Consider the following 20,999-nt stretch of genomic DNA (forward strand, 5'->3'; position numbering starts at 1 on the left):
CTCTAGCCTGACTCTGGAAGTTTGAGCTTTCAGCTTAGTCAGCATGACGGTATAGTGGTCAGAGTTGACGATCTGTCTGAGTTCCAGGAAATCCAGAATGATTACCTTTTTTCTGTCCCAAAAGATGGTGCACATCACTTTTATCTGCTGAAGGTTCCATCTTGATTTTTTTTCTTTGATGGGGAATTCAGGTGGCTACTCCATGGACTGCCAGTTTGACACTGGTTCATAGTAACGAATGACAGCACTTCTCGTCACCAGTAATTATGTGATCCAGGAAACTGTCACCTTCAGCCTTGTATTGGTTCAGTAGGTCTTGACAAACTTGAATATGGTGATCTTTCTCTTCCTCACTGAGCATTCATGAGACCTACCTGGTGCAAACTTTGCAATATTCCAACATTGCCACCATCGTTTCCAGTGCATTGAAGCTGATACGTACACATAAATAACAGTCTGCAGTTGTAACCTACAGATTCACACACACAGATGAGCTGACAGAGATGTTCTTCATCTTGTGGTGTAACAGCTTAGCATGGCTGTCCAGAACTTGGCACCTCCCACCGCCTCATTGTGCTCACATTTACTGTTTGGTTTCTATAAAATTTCAGCAAGCATTGATGAGTGTCAATGGGTGGCATTTTTTCCACATGGAGGAATTCAGTGGCACACCTTTCCTTCATATGCGCTTCCATATCAGATGCCATTCTGTTAGATTGCCCCTCTGTTGCCATCTATCACATGGAAACAAAATGTAATAGAATACTGGTGATGAGGTTCAACCTTTACTGCCATATCACCAACATCAGTTTCTGATGTTGTGAGTCAGTTTAGTACAATAGGAGGCATTAGTTTTGGAGCAGCCCTTGTAACATTTTTGAGTTTATTGAGAGGATAGTTGATGTGATTTCTAGAGCAGAGAATTAAGATCTGAGGTTTTCATTTAGCCTCTGGGATGCCTGAGTTGTTCTGAAACCAGACGGGTACCTCACCTTCCTGCTTTAGTCTTTGCAGGTGCAAAGTTAACATGGACTCCACAAGGATGTCCTTGTTGATGATGATCACAGCTTTGTAATTGCTGTGAAGGATGAGGACATCCTCGGAGGGTGTGAACTACACATATGCACAGTGGTTTTCATTCTAAAACCACCATAAAGATTTTTACTTCCTTTCAGGTTCTGATTTTATAAAGACATCTACAGGAAAGGAAGTGGAAAATGCGACTCTACCAGTTGGAATAGTCATGATGCGAGCCATTAAAGAATTCTACTGGCAAACTGGCTTTAAGGTAATTCTCATGACCCTTCTGAAAATGAACCAAACAGGTTTACTCAGAAGATTGTAAGACTGTAAGATTTTCAAAATGCAGTATTTGTAAATTTGCATATATTAGCTTCCATGATTATAGCGCAATAGTAGTGGGCAATGGGATTTCTCTGTTGTATGCTTCTTTCTTTTTACTAGTAATTTAAACAGAGAAAAAATCCAAAACCAAAACACACTTTTGCCTTTCCTCTCTTGAGTAGCTGTCAGTTAATTCCCTAAAACCTCATGCAATTTTGGTACATCGCATGATGCATTTAGTTTTGAGTTTTGTTTTACCATGTAAGATATTTAAATGGTCATCACAATGACAGGGAGAATCTCAAGCTGACAGTGATCGACATACTCCCATAATACAGCCACCAAGAGTTCGTCCAGAGAACGTGACTCTATTTTCTGACTTAGTTATGGCAACCCAAAGAGTAAATTCTGCTCATTTCTCCCTTGCTGGAGGAGCTTTCAAAGGCAACAAGAGGGCAGATCCAATTGGTTCCAATTGGTTCAATGCTCTCCCAGCCTGTCTTGCTCTCCCTCCATCTCAAACAAAATTGAGAGAGCAAGACAGGCTGGGAGAGCATTGCACCCTTTATCTGATAGTCAAGACACTGTCAAGGAAGGTCGGGGAGGTGAGGAGCAGAGAGAAGTTTATGAGAAGTCTGTGCATCTATCCTGCTGCTAGAGCAGAGAGAGGAGGAGGTTATTCAGAAGGGCTAATGCCACCTTCCATTTCCTATATCTGCAGAGAATCAGAGCTCCTTCTTAGATCATAGAATCATAGAAAGGCCTGGGTTGAAAAGATCATCTAGTTTCAATCTCCCTGCTGTGGGCAGGGTCGCCAGCCATTAGACCAGGCTGCCCAGAGTCACATCAAGCCTGGCCTTGAATGCCTGTAGGGATGGGCCATCCACAACCTCTCTGGACAACCTATTCCAATGCGTCACCACCCAGATCTGCTGCAGGTACTCAGCATTGGGTTTTTCCCTTACCTGTGGCCTCAAGGAAGGAGGTGTCATTTAGCTAAGACTCTCTCCCCAATTCCGGGCCACCTTTATATCCTTTCCAACTGATGCTTCGTTCCTATCAACAGATGATGTGATACTGGGATGTGGGATGATCAGTGGGACAGATGAGATGGCTTCAGGGGCTGCTGGAGCTTGAGGAGCACATCACAACAGGTTACATGTGTCCTTCTGCTCTCTGTAGTTGTCTGGATGAGGCTGCTTTCACTTCTCCCTTCCCCAGTCTGCATCTCTGCCTACCATGCAACAGCTCTAGCCTCTCTAGTCTTGCTTCTGCAGAAGCATCATTGCTGCCAACTGGAGGCAGATCCCTTGAGCCAGGTGACTTGCCTCCACACAGGTGCTGTTTGCAGGAGCCAAGTGCCAAAGCCTAGGCGTCAGCACAGCTTTGTACATATAATTGGATACAAATGTGGAATTCACCTTTTGCTTTAAAAGAATGTATTCGTGGTATAAAATGTGTTATTCAGAATGAGTGCTTATGTCTGTGTATGTCAGAGAATTAGATGTAAACTGACTTTGTGTGCTTTTATTAACTGAAGACAATATTATCAGCGACAAGAGATTTCTAAATGGTTTCTTTAACAAACTAATTTTGCTGCTGTAGGGATCCTTTCTAGCAAGGCGTTGGCTGAGAAAAACAGGTTAATACAGAAATTAAACTTCTTCGAGGATAGGAACAAGTTGCAGAGTAACATTTATTGAATGATAAGCTGTGGTGGTGATATGAAAAGTGTGCAATATAATGGGAAATAATCTTTTCCTGTCATTATTGAAGGACATACATAAATTGGTTTTTCTGTTGGGAAAACCCCCAATCCAGAAAAACTTATTACTTTTAATAATATAAGGTGAAGAGAAAATTCTTGAGGAGATGAACTTATTAAGCAAAATAATGAAATGCTGTGAAACAGCAGGGAAGTGGTAGCTGGACTTTATACCACTCTCGAATTAAATGCCCTCCCCCTTTCCTTTTCGTGTTTTTATGGCAGTCAGATGTGCAGTAAATGGGGGAGAGGATAGACTTTCCTTTGTCAGCTTTTTGTTGGTTTTTTTTTTTTTTTTTTTTTTTTTTTTTGCAAAGAGCTTTCAGAATTTGCTAAAAGGGAAAGGAATTTTGCATAGCATTTTTAGTTATCTTATTTATTAACTGTTTTTTACTTGTTTTTGCCACAGATTATCTCGAAGAGCTGTAGTATTTCTACTAAGAATTCTAAATTTGAATTTGATTAGGATTTCTCTTCCTTTGGGAAAACACAGTCCCAGTATTTTAATTTATTGTCTAGAGGATGCTTTTCCAGTTGATGTGCTTTAAATTCCTTTTGGAAATCTAATGTTAACAGATGTATGCATACACTTAGGCATGCATCCATCCATCCACAAAAATATAGTCTTTGTGTTTAGATTTATCAAGCTTTTCCTGTTATTGTTCTTTGTAATCTTATTGGAAATATGCTGTTATCACAATACTTCAGTGTTAAAAGAAGGATTTATTCTGTTTGTTTGTCCTGAAATCACTATTAAAATTACCAAACTTATTTAAAATGACAGACAATTTTAGATTCTATTGTCATAACCATAAGGTACAAAGAAACCAATCAAGGCAGTGAGTTTTCAGGAAAGTATATACAGAAATCAGAATGATAATTCTTTCATGAGGAGGCTGAAGAGAAGGACTAACCAAGATAAAGACGTATGGCAGAAGGAAATGTAGAAAGCATCGCTATGTGCTACTGTTCAGATTTTCTTCTTTAATGCAGATAAGCTTTTTCTTAATTCTATTTGTTCTTCTAGAATTTTAAAAATCTGCTGCTGGCCAACAACTGACGTAATGCAAGCAACAAACTTGACCAGGATTTTGATAGCTATGCTTTACAAATACTGTCTTAGAATGAGATATGTGTAAATGGCACATAACCAGAAGGGTGTGCAGCAGGTTGTCTCTGTGCTGGCTCATGGGATCATGAGATTCAAGGCATGCTTTGCCTTAAAGATAGTTTTTTCCTGTCATGTGTCCTAATACACATGGCAGTTCACCTAACCAGGTATGACACATCTCTCATCAAGTGTCTGAAAGCATATCCGGTATCTGGTAGAAGTTTTACAGTTCTTCTAAAACAGAAAAAAAAATCCATTTCTTGTAGACTCTCTGTAGAGTCTTCATTTAGTAAATTTTAGTGAAAAATTTCAAAATAAGTTTGAATTTACAACACAATTATGCATTACTCTGACACTTAGGATTTTTATAAAATACAACTGCCTCCTATTGCTCTTCACACAAGTCCGTTGCACTGAGTGCTTTATTTCAGCATGTTTGACATTATATAATTGCATTTATTCTTGCTGATCTTTGTTTGGAATAAGATTGCAGCATGAGCAGTAAGTGATACTTAGCTGGCAGTGTGCTTTTGCAGCCCAGAAGGCCAACAGTGACCTGGGCTGCCATGCAGGGCAAGGAAGGTGGTCATTGCCCTCTACTCTGCCCTTGAGAAGCTACATTACAAGTACTGTGTCCTGGTCCAGGGCTCCCAGCTCAAGAAAGAAGTAGGATTTTAGGAGCAGGTCCAGAAAAGGGCCACTAAATGGTCAGTGGGTTGGAGCACCTCTGCTATAAAGACAGCTCTCCTACAGAGAGCTGGGCTGCTTCTTCTCACCCTGTAGAACACTCTAGGGAGACCTCACTGCAGCTTTCCAATACTTAAAGGGAGCTCATAGACAGGAGGGAAATCAACTTTTCACACGGGTAGATAGTGATAGGACGGGAGGGTGATTTTAAACTAAAAGAGGAGAGATTTAGATTAGATGTCAGGGAAAAATTTTTCACTGAAAGTGTGGTGAGGCACTGGCAAATGCTGCCCAGAGAAGCTGTGTGTGCCCCATCCCTGGAGGTGTTCAAGGCTGGGTTGGATAGGGCCCTGGGCAGCCTGAGCTGCTGGGTGGAATCATGCCCATGGCGGGGGTGTTGAACTGGATGAGCTTTAAGGTCCCTTCCAACCCAAGCCATTCTATGATTCTCTGATATGCAGATAGCCCTGGTCCTGTCCAAATCCCTTGACCTAACGTGTTATGGGCAAATTGCAGTCAAACCCAGTTCCTGAGAAAGTGCATAGGGGGCAAAAGTATTGCTCCCTCACTTGCTTTCACTCACAACAAAAAATTTGTCTTTCACTGTGAAGACTGAGGCCTGATGAATGACTTGCAGCACTAGTCCAGACCGAACACTGCTTACAATCAGATATTTACCAGAACAGAGTTTTTTATATACACCACGGACAGATTTAGACGGCAAGTCAACAAATGCTGATTGTTCTTCTGGGGCTATAATGAAATATTGCATTTTTTTATATATATAGGTTGGATTTAAGCCTGCTGGTGGCATTCGGACAGCGAAAGAAGCTATTACTTGGCTTATGCTGGTAAAAGAGGAACTGGGAGTGGAATGGCTGAAACCAGAGCTCTTTCGCCTTGGTGCTAGTAGTTTGTTGGAAGACATTGAGAAACAGGTTAGTTGTTAATAGTTTTCAGATTTTTGGAGAGAAGCAATTATCTTTCTAAATGTACTGGTTTACTGTTTTTGCAGAATTTGCTTTTTGGTGTTGTTTAAGAGATAACAGAACATGCATTTAATGCATTATTAACAAGTTCACTTCCAGCACAGTATTAGCTTAAATTTGGCTTGTCATTACAGACCTCTGGGACTCGAGTATCCCAAGCATCTGACAATTCCCTGGGCCAGACTCACAGTGCAGTAGGCAAAGGAGCTCCATTTGTACACGTGTAGTCTTTTGCTAATGCTCAGCAGTGCACTCTCCTGCACTTCTATCTGTTGCCAGTTCAGATGGACATCAGGAAACATTACAGACCCTTTGTGTCAACTGTTTACAATGTATTTCCATATTGTAGAAAAAGTCCTCTCATTCTACAAATAGTAGTGCTGATAGAGAATTTCTTACATATTGATTATTTCCTGGGGAAGAAAAAGCAATTGCCTATTACAAAGTCTCACTTTTTCTAATTGATTTCATTTTTTTGTGCAGGCAGGTCACTGTGTTTTCTGGCAGACAAACAGGGTATGAGATGCAGTGGCAAGGTGTAGTTTCCAGGAGGAAGAACTGTCTGCCTGTGACCTGCCTCAATGGAGTGGGGGATCTAACTCAAAGGACACGACATAGCTGAAGTGATGGAGTATCATAGGAAGGACTAAAACATTAGGGCTGCTCAACTTTACTCCCATTCCCTTTAAGCCCAAGAGATGAGGTGATATTAGCTCTAACAAAAAAAAAACAGTTTCATAGTTCTTGTGCTATGAGAGAGTATCTGCTGTTTAGGGGGACTGAAGGAGAGAAAAACATGAAACTGTTCCCTTGCCCATCTTTCCTAGCAACTGAAGTACTAACATGTTATAAGAAAAGTCTTAACAGCTCAAAGACATCAGGTGAATATTGATGACATTTGAAAACCCCTGGTTCCCTCTTGCAATGAGAATAATACTGTCTTGTTTCACTGCCAGACTGTTTCTGCCTCTCACTTGACCTAAAATCATGTCTCTTGTTATGACAAAGCATGGTGAGCTTTTTTTTTTTTTGCCACTGCTATCACTGCTGGCTCTTACATGACAGCTAGAGTATGTGATAGTTTGTTCTGGTTTCCTAACAGTGGCACCTTTTTATCTGCCAGGGATTGCACAAAGACCACAGTCATGACCAAAGCTCTGCTATGCTGTGTCATCTAAAACTACGTGAGATAAAATGTACCAGCCGTTATATTCACAAAAACAGATATGCATAAGAGCAAAACAGAAAACAGGGAAATACTCAGCCCTGAGGCAGTGAAGAGCCATAGAAAAGCATAAGCAGTTTTGAATCCTTTGAATATTAGAAATAATGCTGAAATCATCAAACCAAGATTACAATGGGAGTAAATCATTGTCTTTTACTTGTCTGTTTTTGAAAGCAACAGAAGTTTTTTTTCTTTTTCTTTCCAAGCAAGGCAGCAAGAGCTCTTAGTTGAAATCAAATAAACAAGTATATGAAGGCATACTGCATCATATTTTATGAACACACACATACACAAATAAATATCCATCATCTTCTTCTGACATGTCTTTAATTTGTGATACTTTGAAATTTACAGTCATATATAACTCCATCACGAATGTCCTTTTTTTCTTGCAGATTTTCCACCACGTGACTGGCTCTTATGCACTTCAACACGACCTGGCAATGGCTTAAACACAAAATCAACTCAGGATTATTTTTATAAAAGAAGCCTTTAAAAAAGCAGCATTCAGAAGTCTTCTGACAACTGAGTGTGTTTGATAGAATTAAAGGCGTAATTCTCTCTTCTTCATATATCACAGCATTTAAAAATATGCTCAAGTCTGCTGGTTGTACTTGATCAAAAAATGGAAAAAAATGGTAATTCTGAAACAGTTAAATAGTTAATACTTACAGATTTGCAAAGTTAATCTTGCAAAGTCTTCCTCAGCCCCAGCCTGAAAAGCTTATTAATGGCAACACTGAAATACTAGGAAAAAGATTTGGGTGTCCTGGTAGCACTTTGCAGGTTGAGAAATGAAGTATCTAAAGAATGTTTCATATTGCTAATTAAGAGCTACAGATCTTGAAACAGCTTTCCATTCACCTCTGACTAGATCTTTGGTAGGAATATGTTGTACTATTAATTGTTATGTTGATTCGGTTTCAAGCACTGTAACCTGAGAAAATGAAACTTGGTTATTTCTTTCTTTTATAAAATCTTGGTAGCAAAAAAACCTTTTTTTTTATTTTTATTTTTTTTATTTTTTCCCCCAAACTTGGGCACAGACATCCATATTTAGACCCTTGAATAAAGGTGGCTTGATTTCTAGAACAGCTGAGTATCCACAGTTGCTCCTGAAGCTAATGGGAGCTCTGGGTGATCAGAACAACTGAAAATCAAGCAGCCTCTATATAGGTGCCTAACTATGCATTCAGGAGGCTATTTTCAGGCATTTTACTCTTAAAAATTTTAGTCTGTCTTGCTTAGAAGCTCCCATTCCTGTCTCCTGTCATTTTTAAACACATTCATGCAAATCTTTGCATTTTAATGTAGAGGGGTTGATTGTCAGTTTACAGGTTTCTACGCTATGCTATCTGAACTTCAACTTTTCCCTTCTAAGAGCATTTCTGTAATTTATAAGAATTGTGTCCTATACAGAGTTTCAGCTTTAATGAAAAAGTACTTTTCTCAGAGGACATTAAGAATAATACCTAAATCATCAACACCTTTTGAATATCAGACTGGAGCTGGTAGATTCATTACTTCAGAGCTGCATTCTACTCACTAACCGGAGTTGTACTAAAATCTTAATTATCTTATCATCATGACTAGTCTCACTGACTTAAGTAGGTCTCATCAGGGAAGTAAGAGGAGGAGGATTTTGCTATAAATCAAGCTACAAGGTGCATTTATTACAAAAAGATCTTGACTTCATAAAGATAATAACTCAGTTATTTATCTGGCTAAGCCACCTGAGTCGCTCTGTGAAACACAGCATGGAGAGATTTGGCCTTCTGAAGAGTCTTAGACAGCCTGAGGAATAAGCAGATGGCTTAGCATTACCGGTTGTCTTTGTCTTGTCCCATTCAAGAGACAGCTAGCAACAGCGCAAGCCCACCTAGGAAGCAGAGTGAGGGCTGGAGCCTGGCACTCCTACATCACTCATGGTAGTGCTGAGAGCCCCAGGCTGAGGTGAAGCTTGGCTCTTGGGTTGGTAGGTGCATGACGAGGGGAGGCTGAGCAGGGTCATGAGAGTCTTGGGGCTCATGCTAACGCTGACCCATGAGACAGCTAGAGCTGGAAGGAAGGGTCTGACATGCATTCCGAGTTCAAGTTGGAGATTGGTGTAGCAGAGCGTATGTCTCCACTGATGGAGAACTGGAAACATTTTCAATGTGGTCTTTTGAGTTTGTACTTGCACTGGTGCCCTTAACCCTGACCAGCACTTCCTCTGCACTCTTCCATTTCTTCCTCTCCTGGCTGACTGTTGGCTGCTATTTATTTCCCATTGTCACAGAGGAATTGAGACTTGCTAGGTTGTTGCAGCTGGTCATAACAGCTGCACAAAGTGTATGAAAGGAGATGGGGACCTGAAATCAGTAACCAGGAAGGGGGCAGCACACCACTGCTGAATAGACTTTGAAAAAAGTTCAGATTTAGCACTCTGCTTCAGGCCTTTAAAAAAGAAACAGGCAATTATGCCTGTTTATCTGTATGATTACATCTATATTTAGATAAATATATTTCAGAGTATAACATATGTTTTGTGGAAGTCAGTCTAGTACACTAATCATTATTTTTGTAACACTTATTCATTTAGGATTTTAAATAGCTTCATTTTGTTGACTACCTCACTTTGCAAATAAGTGAATAAATTCAAGAGGAAAGTCAAGTAGAAACTGCAAATCTAGAATATCCTGCATCAACTTATTTACAAGAAGAGGGAATTGGGAGAAGGGGTAAGCTTTTTTTCCTGGTTTGCAGGAAACAAAGATATTAAATAGTAATTATATTCAAAGTGCACGTATCAGCTGGGGCAAGTAATACTTTGATATCTTTATTTCATCAGTAGTATAAGTTCATTCTTTCATTTCCTTTCTGAAGCAGAGAACATACATTATACACAATAGCACATGCTTCTGAGACAGAAAAGGCTGATCTACGTTTAATTTTATTTTGCTCAGTTGGAACTTTGGCTCCCTGCCTTCTCTGGGGAAAAAGAAGAAAGAAGAAAAAAAAAAAAAAAAAAGGAACAGCAACTTTTATCCAAATCTTGGTGCACTTTTGCTGAAATTACCAGTGCTGACATCTGGATGATACATAAAGTGTGCAGTAGGAGTAGAGGGAGGGAATTGCATTTAATTAGATGTAACCTACCCAGGAGAACAAGATAGGGAAATGTCCATCTGGCCAGTTCTTATTAATAGGACAACAAAAGATAAAAGTAGTAGTATGCGAAGACACCATTGTTGAAACTACCAGTTGACCATTTTTATTAGAATCCTAGACAGCCTGCACTGTAAGTTGAAAGGTAAGACTTGGAAAGAAAGGAGCATCAAAAAAGGTGACAGTCCTTGCACGTCCTAAAAGGAAAGAATAAGCAAGTGATGGGTAGCCATGAGTTCCAGACAGCTATTTTGTAGAGATCCTTCCTCTGATCCAGACAAGTTACAGACCTTTTCTGCAAGGACCTACAGTAACAAAGGAAAGCGTGACAAAATTGTTTTAGTGTCCTTTAAATAAAATTTAACATTGATGCAAGAAGGAGTGCCAACAGGATGCCCTAGCCATTTCTGACGAGTCCAGTGATTTTAAGTGGCTCTGGTTAGAGCACTAGGGTTAGCATCCTGTGGGTTGCTAATTCTTGGAAACTGCATAAGATGTGGTCTTCTAGAAGCAAAGCTTTCTTGAGGTTTAGCAGTTTCAGATCACCCAGTTCATAGGAGGTGTTTGAAAACACTGAACTATAAAAGCATCAATTTAGAATTGCTTCCTTAGCTGAGAAGAAAACAACTTTTTTAAGTGGTGTTAGCAAATGGAGAAAGTGATAGTGGATTTTATTACACTTTTTTTCGTAAGTCTTGCTTTCTCTAAGGAAGGAGAAGACAAAGGAGCTTCAGAGGTTCAATTAATAAAGATAAACATAGTATCTCAACAATATGGTGCTGTATAAAACCAAACCCCTGTGGATGAGGTTTTGCCCAGAAAATTAGGAAAACTTGATAAGCTCATTTTTACATTTCGCCAGTAGCAGTGAGATCTGTTTGTATTCAAAGATTTATGTAAATTATCACATACTTAATAATTGCAGCAAGCAAGCAAGCAAACTAGAGAAAATCCTGTGTCTTGGCAAAGGCCAATGCCAGGGCTGGGCTAGTGATCCTTCAGTATAGGGATTCCCATTGCCATTTCAGCCCAGAGAGCAGATGTACTACAGGTCATATCTGACTAGCAGGCACACTGTCTAGCTGGCTGGCATCACAGGAAAGCCCGGGGTCTTGCTGACTGAGGCAGAGCAGTTGATACAGCAGAAGAAGGAATGCCATCCAGAGGGACTTTGATAAACTCGAAAGGTGGGCCCTTGTGAGCCTAATGAGGTTCAACAAAGCAAAGTGCAAGGTTTTGCACTTGAGTTGAGGCAATGCCAGACATGTATATGGACTGGGAGAACTCCTTGAGAGTAGCCTTGCTAAGAAGGACTTAGGGTTCCTGGTTGATGAAGAACTTTACATGAGCCAACAGGATACACTTGCAGCCCAGAAGGCCAACGGTATCCTGGGTTCCATCAGAAGAGGAGGGAGGCCAACAGGGGGAGGGAAGGGATTGTACCCCTCTATTCCAAATTAATGAGGACCCAGCTGGAATCCAGCAGGCGTCCAAGTCTGGGACCCCCAGCACAGGGGAGGACTATGAAAATGATCTAAGTGCTAGAGCTATGAAGACAGGCTGAAGGAACTGGGCTTGTTCAGCCTGGAGAAGAGAAGGCTGTGAGGAGAGCTCACTATGGCCTTCCCGTATTTGAAGGGAGTTTATAAACAAGAAGGAAATCAACTTTTTACTTGGATAGAAAGTGATAGGACAAGGGGGAATAGTTTTAAAATAGAGGAAAAGAGATCTAGATTAGATGCTGGGAAAATCTATTTTCTGAGAGAGTGATGAGGTGCTGAAACAGGTTGCCCAGAGAGGTTGTGGATGCTACTCATCCTTGGAGGTGCTTAAGTCCCAGTTGGGTGGGGCCCTGGGCAATCTGATCTAGCAGTTGATCTAGGAGCTGGCAACTCTGCCTGTGGCAGGGAACTCGATGATCCTTGAGGTCTCATCTAACCCAAACAATTCTATGATTCTGTGGCTTGCTTCAGGGCTTACCAGCATGGCTGTAGGACCACTTGGTACTAAAGCTGCCTGCCTGTAGCGATAACTGCTAATCCACTGAGAACATTTTTTTGCCCCTTAACCTCAAACCTGAGCAACCAGCTTCTGAGGGGAAGCTGGAGAATGCATATTCTCCAACATTTAATTTAATTACATGTGAGTTGATTAAGGATGTTATCTTCATTTCCAAGGGAAATGAAACATTCATTCAGAGTCGTGTCAGAGCTCTAGCTGAAGGCTGCCAGGTCTCAGCACTGGCTTCCTTTTGCAGCTTCCAGTGGGGTCTTGGTCTTTCCTCACAGCACAGGCATTGTCTGACCCAGAACACAGCTTCTTGCTTTATTGTTCTGAAGGGCCTGAATGCAGCTAGAACAAAGAGCAGCTATTCTATCCAGGCTCTAACAAGAAGGTTTTTATGTTCTAGTTAGCACAGATCAGTCCAGTTCCAAAAAATGCAAATGCCTTTGCCCCATCTGGTAGGAACTGTAACAAGGCCTCTGGGAGGCCAGTGGCAGGAAGATGTAGATAAAGGGAAAACAGAGGGGCAAAAAGAGAAGTCAGAAGAAGTAAGAGAGATCGTCACCACCACTGTTACTGCTTCACAGAATTGTAATCTTTTGTATCTCTTCGCAACAGGAGGTAAATAATAAAACACAGGGGAGGGAAAAAATTTAAAATAAATGTAGTGTGTGAGTGCATGTTAAAACAGATGTCAGATTAAAAATAACTGAAAAGGAAATTCTACTGTAGGGGGAAAGCTGCTTTTTCCTTCAGCATTTTATATTCCACCTTCATTAGGCGGAAAGTGAAAGAACTGTAAAAGAAAAGGGGAACTTTTGTTGATTCCCTCTGAACGCTAAGAGAAGCCTAATGTGAGTGTGGGGGCATGTTCTGTGGTGCAGTGCTGCAGCAATTCTCAGGGTGAAGCCCAGGAGCAGCAGGGACGTTAAGCAGATGCAACCGCGTGTGCCAACCTCTGGGACTTGGAGCTTTAAGCCTGCGGTGCTGCATATCCAGATAGTTTCATCCCCTCCATTCTCCTTCAGTCCCTTCAGGGTTGACGAGTCCTCTAATGTTTAAAAAAAAAAATAAACCCTGCAGCCTTCTAGGATCACGTTATCCAGTAATGCCCCTTAACTATAGATTTAGGCACCAGGGACTTTTTTCTAGTTTCTTCAGCCCTTTTAAGCAGGCTGTGTCAGTGTTTGACGACAGCAGAGCGGGGAACATCTACACAAGCATATTTTTCCCCACATGGCTGCCAAAGCACACTGATCATTGTGGTACTCATGAAAATGGCAGTGCCACTCCATAAAACAGTCACAGCACTCTTCTGCTAAATGTGCTTCATGATGGCTCCTTGAAATTTGCGATGTGAAAAGTGGCCTGGCCTGCACATGTCTAAAGCCAAAGAAGCTATAAATAAACACCTGGAAATTGTGCTGAGCCTGGACTGGGAGCTGGAGTGCTAGCATGGGTAGTTTGGCTTGTTCCCACAACAATATTCCTACAGTGTTGCAGCAAAAATTCCCACAACTCCTATTTCTTTCAGACACTCAAGCTAATGAGGAAGCAGCCAAGACAGAAGTAGAAAACATCCTAGAGGCTATCCCTGCAAGGCTGAAGGCAGAGTGGTTTCCCAACTTTCAAAACTTGTATTGGGCTCATACAGTAATTGCCAGGGAAGATCACAAACCAGAATCTTCCTAATGAGAAGTGACGACAAGCAGAAGCAGCTTGTCCCTACAGAAGTTTAACCTGGAACATCTTCACCTAGCCAGCTTGGGTTTTAGCAAGTATGTTAGCAATGCATGAGAGTCCTCTGCTTGTGAAATGCCTTGCATTGGACTACAACCAGATCAGGCTGTTTTAGTGTGCTGCAGAAAGTGTTCAGAGAGGTTCTGCGGGTATTTAAGGCCACACTCTGTGCTCATATCAGCTCTGTCCAGTCTCAGTGTACCTGTCTCTGTGAGATACTGAAAGAAATGTCACCGTGGCAGTGACTGCCCCAAGCAGGCTGTGGGCAAGGTGCGGGGCTGAGGTCTCCAGGAACCTTCACCTGTGCTCCTTCTGTTGATCTCGTGCCATTCATTGCCCACCTCTGCACCTCACTGAAAACTCAGGACTTTCTGCTCAGAGTAAATTAATAAATGAATAAATGGAAGTCACTTCAACTGCAGGAAGATAACCATCTGCTCTTAAATGAATATGTCTTTTCAGAGTTGCCTCCACCAGGGCAGATTTCTTTGTTAAGCATTGATTCTGTTTCATTTTCCTGAACAGCTCTGCCATTTTCTCCATTAGAGGGCTGTAGAGCAGTATGTTACAGTATTTTAGAACACAAATGGATATATATATACTTGAGGCCTAATTTTCTTCTGTATTGCTCTCCTGAAACTCAATGAGTGAAAGTGGACCATGAAAGTGGTGCAATACAGAACAAAAATGCACAGCACCTTAGAATACATCAGAGCTCTGGGTTTTGCTGACAATGTTCAGAAACTCAGAGCTGGTAAGACTTTTAGACACGTGTGTGATGGGTGAGGCAGATGAGTGAGTCAGTTGCTGTTAGCACACACTACAATTGGTCAATAGGATATGTTTTGATGGAAAAGTAGCAAAAAGCACGTGCAAAGCATAAGTAAAGCTTTGAATTCTTATGAACTACGTATAGGCAGAGGCTAAATTAAGAATGTTATAGGCTCCATACTGCTCCAGCTGTGATACTGACAAGCTAATTGTACAAACTACAATTTTCCAGGCAGATATCTTCCTCAGCTAAACTTTATTCAAAACAAACAAACAAACAAACAGAAAATAAAGCTGGAAAAAAAAAAAAAAAAGAAAAGAAAAACATAGAGTGGAATGGTATTTTTCAGCCCCCACCTGGAAATTTCACTGTGCTAAGTTTCAACACTTCAGGGCATGAACCACGGTGAAGGAGAGACTAGCCCCTGTCCTTGTCACTTGCCTTCTGCTGAATTAATACAGTGAAAGGTGCTAAGAGGAGCAGTTCAGGATGGATGCAGTGAAACTCAAATGGCAGCTGAAAGCTGGACTAGAGGGAGAGAAAAACATTGGCATAGTAAGTCCAGTGCAAATTAGAGTTAATGGGAACTAAAGGAAACAGTGAGTGCAAGAGCAAGCAGGGAAAGGAGAAGGAAAGGCATGGGGGGAAGATGCCTCAGAAGATGAGAACTTAGAAGTGGCAGCTGAACAACAGCAAGGTGATCCAAACAACAAGAGCTAGAGTGAACTCATTGGAGACACAGTACCTCATCATAAAAGGAGCAATACTGAGACCAAAAGGAAATTGCTCACTGACCAGATCTCTTGCCTGTGAATTTAACTTTTGGAATGGCTGGGAGAACAACAAATCAGAGAACAATGTCACTGAAAATGGCATTTACAGAGACTGAGATGCAGTGGCATGGGCAACTTTAATATTTTGTAACTTTGAAATGCTTTGGCTTTGAAACTAATATTTCTTCCTTGTTGCTTGTTGTGCATTATGTAAGCTTATTTCATCCTAGCAATTAACTCATTGAGGCAGAGATTGCTTTTTTGCCCTGTTTTTGCACACCACTTGCTGTAAAGTGTTGTAGTTCATGACTAGTGCCATTACATGCCATGTTAATGCAGATAGGAAATAGTATGCTGGTAGAGATCTATAATAAAAGCTAAATGTGAATTCTGACAGTGGAGGAAAATGGTTTGGTACAAAGCACTGGGAAATTATTAGATGCACCAGGCAAAAATAACAAGTGGAAAATTGGAGGTGAGTACCAAAGAATGATTCTATAAGTGGTTAGGTGAGGCTGTCTTCCACAGCCCACTGTGGAAGCAGCAGAAGCCCCTCAGCTGGGATTTGGCTGAAGATGAGATAATTCTGTTCAGAAGGCACAGGCCTTTAGAGGGTCACAGGCACTAGGTGGTCTGGATGCTTCATCTCCAGCTTCTGTGATTCTGCACAGCCTTCCCCAAAAGCCAACACAATGGAGCACATCAAAAGATGCAATACTGACAGACATTTCTTGAACTGAGAACTATGAAAAGAAAGTTGTTCTCATCCATGAGCTGAAATTGAGAGTACACACTAACCCAAAAGGATACCAGCTCAAAGAGCACTGTATGAAAATCTTATAAAGCTCTGCAACGCTCCATAAATAATTTTCAAACAGGAAGCTTTTTGTTTCAGTGATAACAATACTAAAAAGGAAGAATGGCAAATATCCACAAAAAAAAAAAAAAAAAGGCTGAAATAGTCTGCACCCTATACTGATGATAGTTTTAATCACTTCCAGAGTTACACACACAATTATCAGTCATTTATTAAGAAACGCAAATGATCATTACAGAGGTTTAGATTAATACAGGCTGAAGCCTGGTGTCGTGCCAGTGGTGCACCACGTGATGGGCAGACCATGGAATAAACATTCTAACATGTCACTGTGCTATAAATCCTACAAATGAAAGAAATTAAAAAGCCAGGAGCAATTTCAAAAGTGATTTATGATTGGCAGTGCACTTAGGAGTGCTTTTATTGTCACAGGAACATCTCCTTTCACATCCTTAAGGTGAAAGCACCACTCTGTTTCGCTCTGAGGTTCTTGGGACAGCCTGTGACTGCGTGAGGTGTGGAGGCAAGCACTGGGGCTTGAGCTGAGTGCTGGTGAGTATATGTGCACTTAGCAGCGTGCAACTGCTTGTGAGGGTTAGCTTTGCACAGCCCGAGGGTGACAGAACAGCAAATTGCTTCTGACACTTTAAGTATGCGAAAAGACACCAGTTGTGGGGTGTTGGTTTTTTTTGTTGTTTGTTTGTTTGTTTTTTATGGCTATACTATAACTACGCTCTGAAGTGCACGTATAAACATTTTATAACATAGGTTTGGACTAACACTTGAAAAATAACCTGAAGACTGGTTCTTTAGCAGAAGGTATTCCTACCAAAATAGCAGTCTGTTGCAAGTCAAACTTTCGCTCCATGCATAAATGATGCAGAACTTAGTGTATTTCTAATGTAGATGTTACTAGAAGATTTACTAAAATACCATGTTAGTATTAAGATGGATATGTTATCTTAAATAGAAAGTGAATTCACCTAGAATTGAAAGGTAAAATATTTTAGTTTGCAAGCACTGTACTCAGCTGCCCATGTAAAGAATGGCAGCAGTGGAAGTGAGAGAATCATAAAAACATAGAATACACAAAGTTGGAAGGGACCCATAAGGATCATCTGCTCCAAGTCCTGGTTCACAGAATCACAGAACTGTAGGGCTGGGAGGGACCTCTGGAGGTCATTGAGTTGAACCCCCCTGCAAAGCAAGCCCCCTGCAGCTGTCTGCACAGGTAGGCATCCAGTCAGATCTTGAATATCTCCACAGAAGGAGAATCCACAACCTCCCTGGGCAGCCTGTTCCAGTGCTCTGTCATCCTTACTGTGAGGAAGTTACTTTACATATTGTGCAGAACTTCCTATGCTCAACTTTATGGCCATTCCCTGCAGGAACACCCAAAAATCAGATCACATTACTGAGATTGTTGTGCAGGCACTTCTTCAACTTCACAAGTTCAGTGCCATGGTCACTTCCTTGGGAAGCCTGTGTCAACACTCAACCATTCTCTCAGTGAAGAACTTTTCCCTGATATCCAACCTGAAAGTGAAAGCTTGGATATCCAAGCAGGATAGTTAATCCTCCCCCAGGCCAATGTTACTGTGCCACAGATGCAAACCTATGTGATGCATTGCTGCCTTCCTGGTTTCTCCTTTGAGCCTGCCTTCAGGCATTTGCACTTGTGCTTTTCATTCTTCTGGGATGGCATGAGGACTTCCCACAGCAGCGTGCCATGTACACACACCCAGCAGGGCTGACTGGTTAGATATCTGCAGTTCTCTCTCCAGCAACAGGCAGTCTTCAGATCAAGAAGCCTATGTCATCGCTGCTGATTGTGTCCACAGCTGTAATAAAGCTTTTAAAAGTATATTCTACATGGTTGTTTATTCGAGGAAAAGGCTTATAGCTCTCTTAGTGTTGCCTGTCATTTGGTGACCGTGAATAACTGTTTCGATCTAAAACATCTCCACCAGAGCAATGTTTCCATGTCTGACTGCTCAGAAAGGGTTAATTTTGCATCTGTGTACTTATCCTTCTCCATCCTCGGGCTGCGTAGAAAAACAACTTTAAGAACTTGGTTGGAGGTCGGCTCTTCAAAGCTAGCAGCTCAGGGGCTGTTCTTGTGATACCCTGCATGTCTTTGCTTTTCCTTTGCTGGTCTTTAAACTCCTGCGAGGTTCTTTCACCCTTCTGCAGGGATTCACACAGCCTCCTCTTATCAAAGTGGCTGGGATAACAACAACCAATGGAGAGGATTGTGAGTGTAGATGCTGTGTGCAATGGGCTACCCCAACTATTTGCCTAAATCTTCATAAGCCTGAAGAGGAAGAAGATGACCACTAAGTAGATTAAGGAGTATCCACGGTCCTACAAAGACACTAATGAAGAAAAGAAGGTGCCAGCCGGAAAATGTGCATAAAAATGAGTAACATGCAAAGAGAGAGGCCACACTTCGTGCTCAGCTCCCTCAGGGTTGGTGCTGCCTTCTCACTGGATGTCACAAGCGGACTGATGATGTGGTTTACAATGCACACGGGGGAGGCTGACTGCCTTGGGGTGCCTCCTCACCCTCAGGGGGCACATCACCGTGTGGATGTGAGAGGAAGCGGGGTGGTGTCAAAACTCTGAAGGAGGAGCTGCTGACTCCCCGTGAGGGAACTGAGGGGCAGCGCTGAGCTCTGCTCTGTGTGACAGTGACAGGGCCCGAGGGAACAGCATGGAGCTGTGTAAGGGGAGGGCAGCTGGGGGTGAGGGACAGGTCTGCACCACAGGGCGGTGGGCATGGAAGTGAATGCCCAAGGCAATGGCACGACCCCCGAGTGCCAGAGTTCAAGGGACGCTGGGACACTGCTCTCAGACATAGGGTTTGGATTTGGGGTGGTCCTTTGCAGAGCCAGGTGTTGGGTTTGATGATCCTTACGGGTCCCTGCCAACTTGGGATATTCTGTGGTTCTGTGATTCTATGATTCTTATGGAAGGCTTTTCTTGAATTTGTGTCTACTTTTGTAAGCGTCTCATATTTCGGTTTCTCTGTTACGCTTGATAAAGATGTTGGATGTATCGATCACTGATTGCCAGTTAATTACATGCCATTAATAAATCAATAAACTTCTTTGATCCTGATTTACCTTAAATTATGTGAATTGAGCAGTTTTTCCCTGCAACAACACTAATCTTTCTCTGACTGTTTTCTCAGAAATAAATAAACCAATGATGTTGTAAAGTAGACAGCCAGAATGTGGGTGTTTGTGCACCTCATACATCCTCAATCACATCGAATAAAAGGGGCAGGATGAAATTAAAAAAGAACTAGATATAGTAAGGGGGACATTCCCCATGGCACTGGAAATGAAGTGTATAGCTGAGTGCTTTCAAGGGTGGCGGTAACTCTGGGTGGGGATAAGTCCAACGAGCTCTTGCAGCACTGAGAGAGCACTGCAAGCTGTACAAATTGTGCTAAGGGAAAGTGCATGGACTAGAGCTGTCGTAAACTGAGAAAGCACAAAAATTTTAAGCCATTTAAGCTTCCTCCTTGTGAAGTCTGTGCCTAGCCCCTGCGGGCTTGTAGTTCAGGAGCTTCCAGGGCCCTGTGCAGACCAGGTGTTAGTTTGCTCTGTGCATCTCATCTGCTCTTGATCTCTCTTCCACTTTTACTGACAAGGCTGCTGAGCAGTGGCTGCTCTGACAGCAACGGGCACTTGTGGATCCCTATTTAATAAGAACTAACCTGAGAGAAATTCTCCATCTGCATAGTGGCCTTATGGTCCTTGTTTTTTCTAATTTGCACTGATTTAGTAATGCTAAATCATAATTTCAACAAGGCAGATGCTGCAAGAAATTGAAGATGCAAAAAGAGTGATATAATCACCGTGTTATATCTGAAACAAAACTGTGTCCCCTGAAGGACATTTTTGCTTGTTTCAGCTCAATCATGAGTTCTCCATCCTAAATGGAGGGAGGGGTGTGTCAGAAATGGGGGCATGGGAGCCACACACCTCCCATGGATTTAGGCACTGCAGTCCCACTGCGCAGCCTACACATCCCCACTAATGATATTCCAGCATTGGAATTTGAACTACTCATGCACAAAGTTTTCTGTGTTTTTGTAATGGATCTGATGGTGTCCTCCCTGAAGTCGGCATCAAATCTGCCAGTCGACTGACCCCCATTCTCAGAGAGAAATCTCACTTTCACAGTTTGTAAGGATATATGCCTTGCCTCCCAGGGCCTTCTCTTCTCTCTCTCTCACCCTTCCCATCAACACTCCAGCATGAAAAAGGGATGCCATCAGGCACAGTTATTAATACATAATAGAAGTGCCATGTGTGATTGTCTGTGAATATTCCAGTGTTTTATGTAACGCAGATTTAGAGATTTCATTGTAAAGTCATTTTAAACTCTGAACTAATGGGTAGTTTGGCAACAGCCTCTAAGTATGAAATCATTATTAATTCCTTTAGTACCATAATAACATTGATTTAGATGAACTCTTATAACATAGAAATTGTATAGTATTTAGCTGTAATTAACGTCCCCTAATTAGGAAGTGTTGCCAAGTAGTTTTCTCTGCTGGCTCTGTTGTACTTAAGTGCAGCTGGATGAAAATTAACCACAAAGGGAACAGCTTG

General features: G+C 41.7%; 1 protein-coding gene across 3 annotated transcripts in view; it reads left to right on the top strand.

The window, feature by feature from the left end:
• The window catches only part of DERA (deoxyribose-phosphate aldolase), a 60,986-nt gene extending 44,484 nt beyond the window's left edge, over positions 1-16,502 (top strand). For all 3 annotated transcript variants that reach the window (XM_031589929.2, XM_090145743.1, XM_090145742.1), the window contains 3 exons: positions 1,176-1,288; positions 5,696-5,845; positions 7,517-16,502. In XM_031589929.2, coding sequence (XP_031445789.2) covers positions 1,176-1,288; positions 5,696-5,845; positions 7,517-7,573 — 320 coding nt within the window. In that variant the 3' untranslated portion in view covers positions 7,574-16,502. The remainder of the gene's footprint in view (positions 1-1,175; positions 1,289-5,695; positions 5,846-7,516) is intronic.
• Positions 16,503-20,999: the final 4,497 nt, after the last annotated feature.

The sequence above is a fragment of the Phasianus colchicus genome, chromosome 1, assembly GCF_987193195.1.
Source record: "Phasianus colchicus chromosome 1, bPhaCol1.hap1.1, whole genome shotgun sequence".
Classification (NCBI taxonomy): domain Eukaryota; kingdom Metazoa; phylum Chordata; class Aves; order Galliformes; family Phasianidae; genus Phasianus; species Phasianus colchicus.